This window comes from Nesoenas mayeri, assembly GCF_963082525.1.
Source record: "Nesoenas mayeri genome assembly, chromosome: 24".
Classification (NCBI taxonomy): domain Eukaryota; kingdom Metazoa; phylum Chordata; class Aves; order Columbiformes; family Columbidae; genus Nesoenas; species Nesoenas mayeri.
The window spans coordinates 2,613,429-2,628,916 of NC_137546.1; the positions used below are offsets into that span (position 1 = coordinate 2,613,429).

The following is a 15,488-nucleotide window of genomic DNA, read 5'->3' on the forward strand; positions in this document are numbered from 1 at the left end:
GCCGGCAGCGACTGGAAGCACCCGGGAGCAGCGGGGAGGTTTGTGTCTGTCTCGGTGTGTCTGTCTGTATGTCTGTGTGTCAGTGTGTCCCGCTCCGCCCGCCGTGACTCGTGTGGGTGTGGGCGGCGCGGGGCGGGGGGGTCGGCCTCGCTCCCCGCAAACCCGCCCCGCTCCGGCTGGGAGGGGCGAACCAGGTGAGCGGCACCGGGGGAGGGCAGGAGGGCATCCCCAGGACAGGCAAGACAACCCCGGCACCCCCAGCATCCCCGGGACAGGCAGGGGGGCTCCCCACCCAAAGGGGTCCCTGCCACCACCCCCAAAAGCCGCTCTCTTTGCCCCATCCTGTCTCTTCTCACTAGAAGTGTTCCAAGCTCTGGGGGTGTCTCCATTAACAAAACGGTGCCCTCGAGGTGGGTGAATCCGGTCTTAGACCTCGTTTTTCTCTGTAAAGAGGAATGAAACATGGAGTTAAAACCCCCAGCGGTGCTTAGACACAGAGAGTGATCGCGGCACGGTAATATTTCTTACCAGCAGCAAGGACCAAGCTGGAGCCCATAATAAATGAAAATAAAATAAAATAAAATAAAATAAAATAAAATAAAATAAAATAAAATAAAATAAAAACCTCTTTGCAACTTTTCCATACTTAAAAGAGACTGATAAGACGGGGACCAAATTTTGTTGCAATAGGATCCTTGTCATTCCATGGTACTGCAGGCGGGGGTTAAAAAGCAAACACAAAGCTTAGTTTCTCTGGATTGGAAGGTCCAGTGAATTCATAGCCAGGAGTTTTACAAGACTTAAACAACAAAGGTCTTGGAGCACTGCTGTTTATTTACAAGTTTTGCAGGACCATGGAATTTGTGGAAAAAATCACATAAGTCAATGGGGATACCAATATTTCAATGGGTAAAGAAGACTATCCCAGTAATTATGGGTTTGTCAATTGCCACTGATTCCTAGGAAAATGATGTAACAGCTGTTAGGGAGTTTGATTCACATTAAGAATTAAAGGAGGAGAATGTAATTAATACAAATCAACTTGGGGTTATGGAAATTAGATCTTGTCAAACTAATTTAATTGCTACCACATTTGGTAAAAAAAAAATAATCATATTTAGTTAATATAAATAATAGTCCTGATCTAAGAAATTACTACAAAGTGTGCGATGTGACACATCTGCGCAATTTTTTAGTAAGACTCTGGAATATACAGAGACTGTAAGAAGCACAAATACATTACAAACTGGCCAGGGAGTCAAGAGCAGCTGTGAATAGGGACTGTTGTGTGGGACAAGTGGCTCTGCTGCTGCTCCAGGGAGCAGGTTGTGCCTGCAAACTGTTCCGAGTGACAGTCCAGCAGCTCCATCTTGCTACAGCAGCGGAGATGCTGCAGGGATGCAGCAGAAGCGCCTGCATGGGACTCAGGGCTGTGACAATCAGCTGGCAAAGAGATAACGGGAAGACATGCAGAGAAAGTGAGGCTGGACCAGCTGAACCTAGGAACAAGGCATGCATTTTTACCAGGAAAGGTTATTTCTCACCAAAACAACCCCCAAAGGATTGTAAAGGCTTCTTCGACATGGGATTTTTAAAACCAGGAGAGGGTGTTTTCCTAGAAAAGCTGTTTGAAACAAACCAGAATTTGCTATGTATCTCGCAGACATATTGGATTGTTAGACTCTCTGCATCTACCTTGTCTTGGAACCGAAGTCACCCTGCAGCAACAAAATCAACATATCCCCAAAGAGGTAACTGAACAGTCAGAAAACACTTGCCCAGAAAGGGCTGCTGATGAGAAACATGCCATAAGGTTTCTAAAATGCCTCCTCATCACTGACAAAACCAGCCTCTTTATCCCCCTCTCCTTTCTGTCTTTTATGATACATTAATACATTATAATACATTAAACCTTCATGGCTGAGCAGAGCAACAGGACACCCCTCCACAGGGTAATTTTTATGGCAGGGCGCTTCTGCAAGTTCTGTTTTCTCTGCACAGCTGTGCAATAGCTTTCCAAAAGCAAAGCCATGTCCCAGCAGCTCCTGGCAGAGACTAAAAATTACAGCGAACAGCAACAACTGGGTTTTCTTCAGGAAAAGTACAATTCCCTCTTAAGATCCATGGCTAACACGCTCAGCACCGTGACCAGAAATGTGCTGTTCCTCCAACACGTTCCTTACAGCTTGAAATAGTGATATAACCACTTCTCTCCTGCAAATATGCATCATCGTGCACCCTGGGACACGGGTGACACCAGCACGGCTGGGAGGTGGCTGAGGACATGTCCCTCTCTTCATGTGCTGGGCAACCTGCTCCCCCAGACCCCATAGCTCTGCTTGCAGGAGGGGCCGCAGTTCAGCTCCAGACTTTAGAAAGACTTTTACAGCACGGTTGTTATTTATAGAAGCCCGAAACAGAAGCAGGAGCCTAGAGAGCAGCAAGAAAGAGGACACAGCATGGCTAGAGCCAAGTCTGGCACATCGGCTGTGCGGCATCGCCACCAAACCGCAGGGCTTGCAGCACACACGTATGGGAACGTTCCCTCGCAGGCCCCAGGGGATGTTGCCGTGCAGCTTCCCATTGCTCTTTTCACCCCCACCACCGTGAAATAGGCTTAGTATTCCCCCACCAGGCAGCGGTGACTGGCAGCAGCTCGTGGAGGCAGATCCGATCTGCTGTGGAGCTGCCGAATGGGGCCAACCAGCTCTACTTGCCCACAGGCAAGACCCATGTGGCAGCTGGAGGATGTTTCTCATCTGATTTTCTTTCCCAGTGCAGATTGGGAAGTCCTAGGGAGACCAAACTAGAATTGAACAGCAGGGAAAGGTGTAAATCAGTCTGCCTCTAAAGCCTTGGGCTGGGCTTTTCCCAGGTCTCACCCCAGGCAGATGAGATGTGGTCAGTGGCTGCTCGGGTATGGAAACAGAGAAACCTGCCACGTACAACCCCCGGAATCCTTCCCCTCCTCTGCACATGGCAAAACGGGGAGCAGCAGGGAAAGTGAGAAGGAAGGATGCAAGAGGCAGGATCCAGTATTCAAGAAAACGTCTTTATTGTACATGTTGGCTTCTATTGCTTGTATCCCCTCCCCAATCCCACATAGTGCAAAAAATTCGGAGAAACAGAGTTCCACATAAATAAGTCAGATAACTTACAGAGAAATCAAAGTGACGACGGTTTGACATGGAGTAGACCGGGTCTGCCTACCAGTAAGGCCAAGCCTGGCTTTGCTGTCTCACTGCAGACAGACACCGGGGTCCCTGGGCGAAAACACATCAACACACACAGCCTGGAGCCACCCGGTCGGGAATGCTCCTCCACTGGGAAAAAGCTCACATGGGAAATCACATGAGTAATGTTTTAAGGTGAGACGCCACTAACTAAAACTGGCAGAGAAGCCACACAGAGTTGACAGTTCTCCTCCCCTCGGACAGGGTACTACGCACAGACAGACAGACACAAACGCACATCCCCTCCAAAGCCTCCTGCTCAGCGAGGGATGTGCAGCACCAGAAGCGATTCCACCCCGGGATGTCCCGGGGCAGATGCTGACACCTCGTGTCCACACAGTGTGGGTCATGGTGCTCCGGACCCCCGCAAGCTGCCGGGGAACTATTTGGCCCTTTTCTTCCTTCTTTCTCCTTTACAGGAAAGCAGCGAGCACCTGCATAGTTAGTACATCAGAGACACAAAGCTCCCTCCTCCCCAGGTTTCTGCGGAACAGGCTCGGTGGTGATATTGCTCAGTACCCAGCTGGTGGGTGACAGGATCACTCTGCCCATCTCCCTGATCCCCAAGGGGCTGGACAGTGTCGCACACAGTTTGTAGTGTTAAATTGCTAAAGATTACAAACTGAAGCCAAGGGCACATGGCACAAAAATTCTCTCTGCTCTATAGCTCGTTCCCCTCTGATTTTGCCTGCCTGCTGCCCCCCCTAAGGCAGCAGCCCCCCCTTAACACTACAGCAGCCACAGCTGGACCAGATGCTGAACCACTGGTATTATAACTCATTCCTGGTTTGAAATCAGCCCCGTTTCTCCCTTCAGCAGTTCAGCTCTGGCTCTGCGTTGCCCCTTCAAAGAGAACCCTAGAGCCAGAGCTACCTTGCACGCACTGGTTAATACGAGTCCAGCAGAAGACTAAAATCCTGCTGTCGTTTATAGGAATGGGAAGGAAAGGATTGAGACCTTGCTCACGCATGCAACAGAAGGGGTATCACCAATGTATTTTGAACAAAACAGATTGGTGTGACCCACTTGGGGCAGCCCTACTGCCACGTTGACCAAGAGACGACCTGCAGAAGCGGAGCCTGGACATTTGCAGGGTCCTCTGCAAGCCAGAGGAATGGGAGAGATGCTGAGCTGCGACAGGGGCTTGGCAAGGGAGAGAGGAATGAAAAGCAGATTTAGAGGCTGTTCTAAAAGCCAAAAGGGCCTCCTCAGCCTGAGAAGCCCAGACTGTCCTTGGGGAAGAGGCTGGCGGGGAGAAGCAGCCCAGATTTTCAGAAGCTGCTGGTAATTTCAGGTGTCCAACATTAGGCACTGTGAGTGGGCTTGTAAGATGTACAGGCACGTGTCTGGGAGAAATCAGATTGCTGTGGAAATTGTCTGAAGTTGGGGAGTCCCTGTCTCATCTCAACTCTCACCCCAAAGGAAAAAGAAGAAATCTCTATGCACTTGAAAACTGAGGCCAACAAATAACCGTCACAAGTTAAATCTAAACTCTGTAAATCAGCAATGACAAGGAGCAGGAGGAAAAGGACAAAGGAATCAGTTCAAAACAGTTAGACCATATTTCCAATGCTACATTAGAACACTATTGAGGTACCAGTGGTTGAGTCATTCCTCTGTAATGTGGAGAACACCTGATAAAATGTCTCAGTTTGAGGCTCATACACACATCCTACAACACACGCGTCGAAAACACCACCCCAGAGGTTCAACGGCACAGGTGGGTCTAGGACAGGCCTGTGACTTACAGTACTAATTTATTCAACTTTTAGTTAATTAAAGCGGTTGCTTAATTGCCAGGGAGTCACTAATTGCAAATGGTCCCTTCCATGCTGTTTGCACTGCACATACGGTATCTCGCACATGCACACACACCCACACATCTATAGATAACATCTTCCAGGACACAGTCATCATCTCATCAACAAATGAGAAACGTAATTGCATCCCTTCTGCTGCCTTTTAAGGGAACAGATGGGATGGGGAATACCAGAGTAGTGTAAAAAATAAAGGGGTATGAATTCATTAAAAATTAAAGTATTGGCATTCAAATTAAAAAAGGCAAAAAAATAACACCCAAAAAAAGTAATGCCAGGCAATCCTCCTCATTTAGAAGGCTGGACTGTTCTTTTTTAAGAACCGATACCTTTCCATAAACCCAGAATCTGCTTTGCAGAGAGAGGAACAGCAAACAGGGCGATCTGTTCCCAGCCAAAGGGTGAACCAGGACCACGTGCAGAGCAGCCGCAGAGTCACTTCAACCTGGGACAGCGACAGCAGGGACGCAAACACGGTCACTCAACCCATCTGCCTGGCTGGGGACTCCCCAGAGGAAGGGGCGGCTGAGATCCCACGGGACCAGCTGAGCACGGAAACGCTGGAGGGTTCAGGATGCTGCATCCAGTTCTGTCTCCAAACCTCCCTCCTCCAGGCCCTGTCCCTTAGCTGGGCTTCTTTTGTTTGTGTATTTTAAGGCATCAATTAGACACCATTGAGAACCATACAGTGGCCTCAAAGTCTTTAACAGTGCACAATAGGCTTGGTAAAGAGTTTGGCTACAGTGACATTCAGAGGAGCGGTGGCTTTGGCTGTGTCCTTGGGAGGAGTGCTGTCACCTCTGCCACCACACAGGGCTGCCGGAGCCTCCACGGCTGGCTGTGCTCGGATGTATGGCACCGGCTGGATCCCGGGAATCCAAAAGAAAGCAGCAATGGTTTAAAAGTTTTCCCCTCCCCAAAGAAAATATACACCCTTTGGGTGAGCGGTGAGATGAGTCTGAATGGAGCAGGGAGCACCCTCTCTCCTCGCCCTCCTAGAAGGAGGGTGCTCGCCCAGGAAGCACATTTTGAGCTGCTGCGGTCGTGCTTGATCCCATGTGTGCACCAAGAACGGGGATGGCTCCGGGGGTTCACAGGAGTGCTGGGGCTGGAGGCAGCAGCTGGTACCTTCGTCCTCCTCCTACAGCGACCGGCTGCCCTGTGGGACTGGCCACGCTGGCCTAGAGCCCCACCAGACGCCCCTGTCCCCTTGAGGTAAGGTAGGTCCTGATCCTTTGTCAAAGGCTCGTCGAAGAGACCGACAGGGTGGGCGAGGAGGGTGGTGGGAAGTTGAGGAGTTCCAGGACGGCCACCCCCACGCTGCTTCGGCGTGTGAACATGCAGGAGGCTGCTACCCACTTGTTAGTACGGGGGTTGTACTTCTCGATGGAGTTGAGGCTGGAGCTCCCGTCGTTGCCACCCACCGCGTACAGCCACCCGTCCATGGCCACCAGGTCGTGGGTGCTCCTGGAACGACCAGGCAGAGAGCACAGGGGTGTGAGGCTTGAACGCGGAGTGTATGTGGGGTGCAGGGGAGCTCAGCACCCCAGATGAACTGGCCAGAGCTCTGCCACCCTCATAAGTGCCCAGGAAAATGAACCACCGGGGTTCAGTCAGTGGCAGAGTGCAGAGCACAGCCTCAGGTTGTCCCCTTCGCTCTGACACCTTCCTCCCGCTGGAGAAGTGCCACATCTAAAAAACACTCCCTAGAAGCCTTAAATCCTTGTAATTCCAAGCCTTAAATCCTCCTGCAGCCCAGCAACATCCCCTATGTGGCCTCAGCCAGCTATACCAGCTGGTTCTTTATGGCCACACAAGCTGCTGAGAATAAATCCCTCTGCAGAACGTCCCTGCTCTGCCCTCCTGGCACACAGGCACCAGTGCCTCCCAGTGCAGCTGGGAGCGCAGGCTGCCTGTGCGCAGGCAGGGGCAGAACTCCTTACCTGCGGATGTTCATGGGTGCCACGCTCTCCCACGTGTTGGTTTTGGGGTTGTAGCGCTCAACGGAGTTAAGGCAGCTGGTCCCATCGTTGCCACCAGCCACATAGAGCATCCCCTCCAGCACGGCCACCCCCGCGCTGCTCCGGCGGCTCAGCATGTTGGCGATGGGCGTCCAGGTGTTGACCTGGGAAAAGGCAACGTTTGCTTGTGAGCCGGATGTGTACGAGGCATTTTCCACATACCTGTCCTGTGACATCAGTCCTGCTCTTACCACACAGCTCCTGACATAATGGTTCTCCTCCAAAAAGACTTTTGGGGGCACCCAAGTTCTTTCTCTCTGACTCGCCCAGAGGAAGAGCTGCAGGCCCCAGGAGATAACTCTGTCGGCTGGCTCTGGAAAGCACAGCTGCAGTCCTGCCATCCCAGGAGCCCGAGCACAAAGATCCCAGTGCCAGGCCACCCATCACATCATCGCTGAATCCCAGCCCAGTCATGGGGGGGTTGAGCTGTATCTATTTCAAACCTGTACAAGTCATGACTGTGGCTTTACAGCTCACGAACCTTCTCTTTGATCTTTTTTGCAGTGATCCAGCCTGCTCTAACAGATCTGTGAGACCCCAGATGCAACACATACCCCAGACCTCAGCTGGAAACAGCTCAGGACATAAACAAGAGCTTTTCTTCCTAGAGAACTTGAGCAGGCAATGGGGATAGAGAGTGTTCTGCTGATGGAAAAATCTCACACCTTCTGCTCCACTGCTGCTGCAATGCTTTGCTAGGGACTGGTCATGTCCTGAGCTACGGCAGTGGTTTGCTAACATGCATCAGGAGGGGAGAAGGAAAAGTATTAATCAAGCACGTTTTATATTTACCTGGGGTTCATACTTTTCTACTGTGGCTAAGTGGGATGAGCTGTCGTATCCCCCAACGGCATAGAGGTTGCCTTCTGCAAAGACAGTCACACATGCATGAGAATTAGCTAAAAAGCAGGGCCCTAGTCCCAGCACAGCCTCCCACAGCCCTTGCTCAGGCTGCCCATAGCGGTACCAGCTGTGCCTCTCGCTCCCTGGGCAGCCGAACTCGTCTCTGCAGGGCTCCCCCAGCTCCCTCCCTCACAGCATCGTGAAATATTCATCAGGCAATTTCTCTGCCACGTTGCGAGCTTCCCAGAGCTCGCTCGCCTGCCGCTTCTTGACCTCCTCAATTACAGGAGCCGCAAGTGCTCACCGCCAGAGCAAAGGGTTATTTTTAGCGGCGGAGGCTGGTGCAGGGAAACGCCAATAAAGGTGGCAGCAGGGAGGGGGTCTGAGCTGGTGATGGAGCGGAGGGAAGCTCTGAGTCAGCACTGAGAGCTGAAAACAGAGAATAAGGTGGGGAGAGGCACCACAGGGACATGGCACAGTGGTTCCTGCGGTGGTGGGGAACATCGTGCTACCCCAGCATGCCCAGGGAGGTCCAGCACCCACCAGAATGAAGAACAGTGCTTGCGTTAACCCCACAGCTGCACTACACAATGTTCTCCCACTGCATCCTCCTCTTTCATTTGAGTCAGGAGACAGCACAGCATTGCACCCCATGTTGTGACACCCCTGGTAGCGACAGTTTTGACCAAGCACTACTGCTTGGATCATCAGTGAAAGGACTGTCCTGTTTTCATAATGAAGGAGTAATAAGGTTGTCTGTTTCTTTCCAGGGCCAGGTGATGATGCAGAGCCAGCCCTCTTGCTCCAAAGCACAAAGGACCGAGCTGTGGGTCCCCTCAAGAGTTTTGTGATGAAACCCAATTACTAGGGAGGTGGAGGGGGAAAGCAGAGGCAGGGAGCACGTCAGGACATGGCAGAGGAATGGCTGGGCTACCCAGACTCACAGCTGGGAAGAAGGGGCAGGAACTAGAATGGAAGAACACTGAAAGAAACCAGCAGACATGCAAGAATCTGCACAGAAGTCGGTCGGGTCCTCACGCCGTCACCCACCTAGTGTCGCCACCCGGACGTAGCGTCTCCTGGTGCTCATGGCAGCGATGGACGTCCAGGTGCCCGTCAGAGGGTCGTACCGCTCTGCGCTGCAGCAGGCAGGGACACAGGAACAGAAAGGGTGACGCTGGCAAAGCCCAGCTCAAAGCTCTTTGCCACAGGCCCTCGGGGGCAGCTCCCGAGGAAGCTTGGGAACAGACAGGGAAAACGGAGGGAAGAACTGCCAAAGGCTGTGTTCTCTTGTGGCAGAGGGCTACACAATGGTTTTTTCCCCCTGAAGAAGTTTTGCCCAGGCCAAAGACACTGCAAAATGGAGCTGGACTGTAAGACTTCTACTCTGTGGCCAGTCCATCTGCCAGGAGCAGGCCTTGGGGCTCCCCAGTCACCCCGCACCGAGGACAGTGGATGCAAGAGCAGTGGAGGAGCCTGTAGCAAGGCAATCCCCTACCTGTTCAGGCACGAGGCCCCATCGTACCCCCCAGCAGCATAAAGAAGCCCGTGAAGTGCTGCTACACCCAGGCAGCTCCTCCTGGTGCCCATGGACACCTCAGGTTGCCAGGAATTGGTGACGGGGTCGTAGGACTCCACTGTGGCCAAATCAGAGGTCCCGTCGTAGCTGCAGTGAGACAAAGGGAGAACGCGTAAGAGCTGGGAATCCTGGATTGCAGGGGAGGCTACAGCTCTGGAGCCACCAAGAGCCTTGGGTCCCTGTCCCCTCTCCTCCCTGCCCAGCTTCCTTAAGGCAAAGGGCACTGAAGCACCTGCTCAAAGTGCAGAGCCCGTAGCTGAGTTGTCCTGGGGGTCTGCAAGGAAAGGAGGTCTCAGAGGGTCCCCACACCAGGGGAGAGGGATGGGGACACAACAGGCTCTTAGTGCAGCACAGAGCTAAGGAAAATGGGGCAAAACAGCACAAGCCCAGGGTGTAGCTACCAGCAAACTGCTCGGAGCCACAGGGAAGTAGTTTTCATTGCCATTGCTGCAGCTAGTAACCCTGAGATAGTGCATTGCTTCCTCTAGAGGCTGCCAAGGGAGGCTCTGCTGGGCAACTCTGCTCCCCGAGCAGCTCCATGCTGCTCTCCCCACCGCAGACATCCCTGCCCGCTCCCCGCGCCCGGCTCCGTGCCATCCTCACCCGCCCACGGCGTACAGCTTGTTCCCGATGGCAGCGACGCCCACTCTGGCCCGGCGGGTCGACATGGAGGCCACCATGTGCCACCGATCCGTCCGCGTGTCGTAGGCTTCACAGTCCCCGTGGATGGCAAACAGGCTCCCCCCACCTGCGCAGGGGATGGCAAACAGAGCAAATTGTTGGTCTCTTCTCCCAAGTGACAAGAGATATGAGAGGAAACAGCCTCAAGTTGTGCCAGAGAGATTTACATTGGATATTAGGAAAAATTTCTCCCTGGAAAGGGCTGTCGGGCATTGGAACAGGCTGCCCAGGGCAGTGGTGGAGTCACCATCCCTGGAGGAGTTGAACAGATGCAGAGATGAGGTTCTTGGGGACATGGGGCAGTGCCAGGGGTAGGTTATGGTTGGACTTAATCACCTTTAGGGTCTTCCAACCAAAATGATTCTGTGATTCTAAATAACAGCCCAAGGCTCTGGGAAGGGGTTTGCATGCATAAAACGTGAGCGTGCGGCAGAGCCTCACCCACAGCGAAGAGCACGGTGCTGGCCCCCTCGCAGCGCCGCGGCCTCGTCCGGCTGTTGCTCAGGACCCCCCTCTGCTCCGGCATGAGGTGGTACTTGAGGGCTTCGATCAGCAGGTCCTTGCACTCCGAGTGATGCCGCACCAGCAGCTCTGTGTCCACGTTGCTCATGAGGAAGTCCCGGCTCAGCAGGGGCAGCCGCACGCACTTCATGAGCTGAGCGGGGAGGAATTGCACCCATTGGCAGGGCCTTTAGTTTAAAACCATCACCCTTTGTCCTATTGCAACAGGCCTTTCTAAAAAGTCTGTCCCCATTTTTCTTATTGGCCGCTTTTAAGTACAGAAAGGCGGCAATAAGGTCTCCCCGAAGATCTTTTTCTTTGAGGATGCAGATGAAAGCTCGGGACGGCAGGGCTGACCCACATGCCCCCCGGAGCTCAGCGTGCCCAAGCTGCCAGGGGTCAGACAGGGCATCCTCTCACATTTGTCAATACTTTGGACTTTGCTCCGGGAGCCTGAACTCTCAGCAACACCCTCATTTATGCCTGGACCAGCAGCGGTGTGACAGGGACTTGCTGTCCCTGCCCTCTGGCCACCCTTGCAGCTTCCTTCAGCTGTGTGTCCACCCAGGACAGGCACTCAGGGCTGGTGGGCAGAACCAGGTCACCTTCCGCAGCAGACTCACCCTGGGGACATGCTGTCTTCTGCTGTCCACGTCATGCTTGACCCAGCTGAGCACAGCCCGGTACACCTCCTCCTCTGACGGCACGTTGAGGCTGTCACTAGAAATGAGGTCCAGCACCTGTGGAGGGGGGTGGAAAGGGCGAGAAGCATTGGTTGGTGTGGTTTGGGAGAGAAGGACACATTCCCACACCCAGAACAGCACTGCCAGTGGTAAAGCCACCACCTCCTGGAGATGCTGGTGGTTGAGGGGTACACAGCTACTCCCTCACACTGGATGCAAAAGGAGCCAAAGAGCATCCAGGTTCCCCAAACCAGGGGGGTGCAGCTGTGCCTCCCCTCTCCTTGCAGCATTGATGTGGAGACCGCTCTGCCCTCTATCATCTGCCTTGGCTCATTCCCCCACTTCTGTCTCTGATGCTGTTGCCATGTCTAACATTTCCAATCAATGTCAGTGAGAGCAGCCAGACAACTCTGCTTTTTTTCCCTTCCATATTTCATGGGATAGAACCAGGTGCTCTGGCTGCTGCCGGCACACTCGCTTCACCTGCCAAGGACAACAGAGCTGGAGCAAGAGAAGATACGTTCCCTTCTCTTTATGCCACCCCAGTGCCTTGGGAAGGGACAAAGGGATGTTTATGTACCCTGGTGAGGGTCCGCGCAGTGTCGGGTGATGCAAGGACAGGGACACAGCCCCAGCCAGGATTAAACATCACAGCTCCATAACCAGGGCAGTCAGGGCTGACTCTGTGGCCTGAGCTCCCAGAGAGAGGGCAGTGTGCTCAGAGCTCACACGGTGAGCACCAGCCAGAGTAATTATCCTCTGTGCTACCCTCCCGTCCCTATTGCACATGGGATTAAGCTCACTGTCGAACAGCACTCTTCCCATGTATTGTCTTTCCAACAAACAGAGAGGACCAAAGCACAGAATCTGGGTACATTTCTCTGCCAAACCCCCTCACTGCAGGTTCCTTGGGCTCTTTACACGCACATGGTGCCTTCTGGGACACAGCTCAAGCCTTGCCACCTCCATACCTTCACTCTCCCATCAGGACCTCACCTGTTTCAGAGGCAGCAACATGAACTCCTCTGTCTTGGACACCTCCACGAAGTGTTGGAGGACATACTTGTGCGCAGACTTGAGGAGGTCGCTGCAGGAGTGTGTGTCAGCAAAACCCCGGATCCCCAGGCAGTTGGATGGGTCCAGCTGGCTGAGCAGGAACTTGCAGCAAGCGTCCCGCACACCATTGAGCTGAAGCAGGCTGGCAGCAGGGAGAAGTGTCTGGCAGTGGAAAAGAATTGGGGGGGAAAAGAGAGTTTCCAGGGCAAGGAAACCATTTTCACCCTCATCTCACTGCAAGTCAACCACAGAACAGGCTCACAGAGCACCTCCAGGCACACAAGCGCATAGAGGACATTCTTTATTCCCAATAGAATTAAGCTAAAGAAGAGTGAAGAGGGACACCTGTAATTCCCCACAGGGCCAGAAAACAGCAGGAAAGTGGCAGACGCTCAGGACTAGACCTGGCCATAGTGCTTTGAGGAGCCATTCCCACCACGGCAGCCGCAGGAGCCACATCTCCAGGCACAGGAGAGCAGATGAACTCCCTGAGCACTGCTGGATGCAGTTGCCATCACAGGACAACAGCTGAAAGTGCTGAGCAGCGGGAGAGAAGAGCCCCCAGGAGCTAAGTCTGGTACAGAACGGTTTTGTGGAGACAAGAGATTTTGTGGGGAAGCTCCTACCTGCACGTTCCCCTCGCCCACCACGATCTCCGCTGTGTACGCGTATTGCACCAGCTGCTCCAGGGCCTGGGGGTCAATGTCGTGCAGCGTCACGTGCGTTTGGCGGCTCTCACTCATCTCATCTGGGGCAACACAGACACCAGACATGAACAAAGTCCCACAGCAGGGCTGTTTCCCCTCAGGAGAACTTGACCATGCATGGAACAAGCTATCATCCACCTCCACGGCCCAGCAAGGTCTCTTGGCCACCTCTTAGCAAGGAGAAGCAGCAGGATGCTCAAGGGAATGGGGTCCGTGTTCACAGGACGGGCATCAAGATGTTTGTGCAGGGGTTTATGGGAACAGGGCTTCATGGAAAGGGGACAAATGAGCAACATCACTGTACTTGCTCACAGAGATGTCATCCAGGCATCATATTTCCATAGGGCAGGGCAGTGAAAACAGGGAGTGGGACAGAAAGGGAAGGGATTTGCAGGGAGGAGAGGGTTTGAAGAGCAGGGAGACCCTCGTCATGGGGAAGAGAGGATGCTACTTGCTTGTGAACATGGCGTGGAAGTAGGGGCTGCACGAGGCCAGCACCACCTTGTGGGCCTTGATCTCCTTGGTGCCCACGTGGAGCACGATGTCGCAGAGCAGCCCCCGCTGCCGCATGCGGTTCATGCAGACGAAGGCGTCGTGGTAGTGGCGCTTGGAGTTGTGGGAGATGCTGTGGCCATCGCGGTTGAGGAGCTGCACACCCCCTTCCATGGCTGCCGGGTGGTCGATGGTGGGTTGTCCCTTCTCAGCGGCACTGACGTGGGGGGAAAACAAAGCATTAGCCAGGCAGGAATAGCTGTAGCCCCAGACAATCCCCATTGCCCCCATTGTGCCCACCACTGCACAAGGACTGCACAAGAACAGCTCCTGTCTAACCAGAAACATCATCCTGCTCATGAACCAGCGACGGGGAGGAGACAGTCCCTGGAAGAACACAAGAAATGCAAAGCAATGCTGAGACTCTTCCATGACACTCACTGCCTCCCAGCTGTGTTCACCTCTGGATTGATATCCCCCTTGCCTGCCTCCAGAAGGGCACTGCCCTACAACATATGCGCTCACACTGGCTTTCCTTGAAGTTGTACCACCTCCAAATCTGCCTAACAAGGTGCACTTCCATGCAATATCAGCAGAAGCATTGATCTGAGAAGTCTCACCGGGGCATGCACGTCCCGCATTGATCAAACACAGCTTAAATAGACCACTAGAGACAGCGAACATGACAACTGTGGTAAGCTTAAACAAAAAATAACCAGGGAATACCGTATCAGAATCCTGCAGACTTAGGAATGGATGCTTCCTGCCATTTATATCTTTCAGGGAGTTTTGGTTTGAGTAGGCTGATGGGAGGGACAGACAGCAAAGAACAGAGATGCTGGGACCCGGTGCAGAACTGCATGTTCCTGTTCACACCACGGAGCATGGAGCAGGACAGTCGTTCCACACAACCTGGTACATTAACCTGATCAGCTAGCACATAACAAAAATTGCCTAATTACAAATAAGGGGTTAATTTGTGCAAAGATGTTTTCTCTCTCCATGCTGTCTGCAGCTAAGCTGCTCCCGGTGTTTCCAAAGGCGTTAGACTGTCTCCCTGCCAGCAGCACCCGAAAAGGTGGGGGAGTGAAGAGAGAATGACTGAGCAGCAGGAGGAAGAAGGGGGAGGGAGCTGGAGAAAAAGGCAGCTTGGAGGGACAAATAAAACATAAAAGCCTGAGTGCTGCGCTCGTGCGCCTGCCCCCGCATCCCTGCGGCGAGAATCCCCTCGGCCCCCGTGCTCCTCGCGGCACCTCCACGGCGCCGAGCCCAAAAATAGAAACCCACCACACTGTGCCTGCTCAGCCACAAATGCAGCCATCTATCTGCTTTTAAATAGCAATCGTATCATGTACTAGAGTCTGGAGGAGGAAAAGAAAAGATGAATAAACATCTTTTCCAAGCAGGAGAGAAACCTGCAATGCCCTCTTCTATCTACAGCATCTCGTGTGAGATGAGATTCCTCATCTCGCTGTCGGCGGGGAAGACTCACGGGCACACAACAAAGGCAATGCCTGTATATGCTTTCCAGCAAGGAGAGCAGGATGCTGTTGTGCCCTTGACAGGGAAGAAGCGCCCATGAATTAACCGGCCTTCTCCTCTCACAGCCCTCAGCTGAGCTCTTCAGAAAGCTGCAACATCCCTAGGACACCTCAGTGTGTTAATTCACATGCTGCTGGATAAGAGATGCCCACACAAAGGCAATTTATGACTATTTGCATCTCTACCTGGGCTCACAAGCTCCTTTCCCAGACCTGGTTTAGCGGCAGAGAGCGGATGGTGCTTTCTCACCTTTATTCTGCTCCCTAACCGCAAACCCGAAGGTTCTCCTAATCTGCTTGAGCTGGTTTATCTTGTTAATACACTGCTGAGCAT

The 15,488-nt window shown here is 53.1% G+C and overlaps 1 protein-coding gene across 1 annotated transcript; it reads right to left on the reverse strand.

Annotated features, from left to right (window-relative positions):
• Positions 1-6,288: 6,288 nt before the first annotated feature.
• KLHL17 (kelch like family member 17) lies at positions 6,289-13,790 on the reverse strand (the record flags this gene model as incomplete). Its single annotated transcript, XM_080358933.1, has 11 exons — positions 13,577-13,790; positions 13,041-13,162; positions 12,355-12,576; positions 11,299-11,415; positions 10,616-10,829; positions 10,097-10,241; positions 9,413-9,580; positions 8,965-9,053; positions 7,864-7,937; positions 6,994-7,175; positions 6,289-6,517 (listed from the first exon to the last, which is right to left on the reverse strand). The coding sequence occupies exons 1-11, from the start codon at positions 13,785-13,787 to the stop codon at positions 6,289-6,291; spliced, it is 1,773 nt and encodes a 590-aa protein (XP_080215059.1). The 5' UTR covers positions 13,788-13,790.
• Between the last annotated feature and the right edge of the window lie 1,698 nt (positions 13,791-15,488).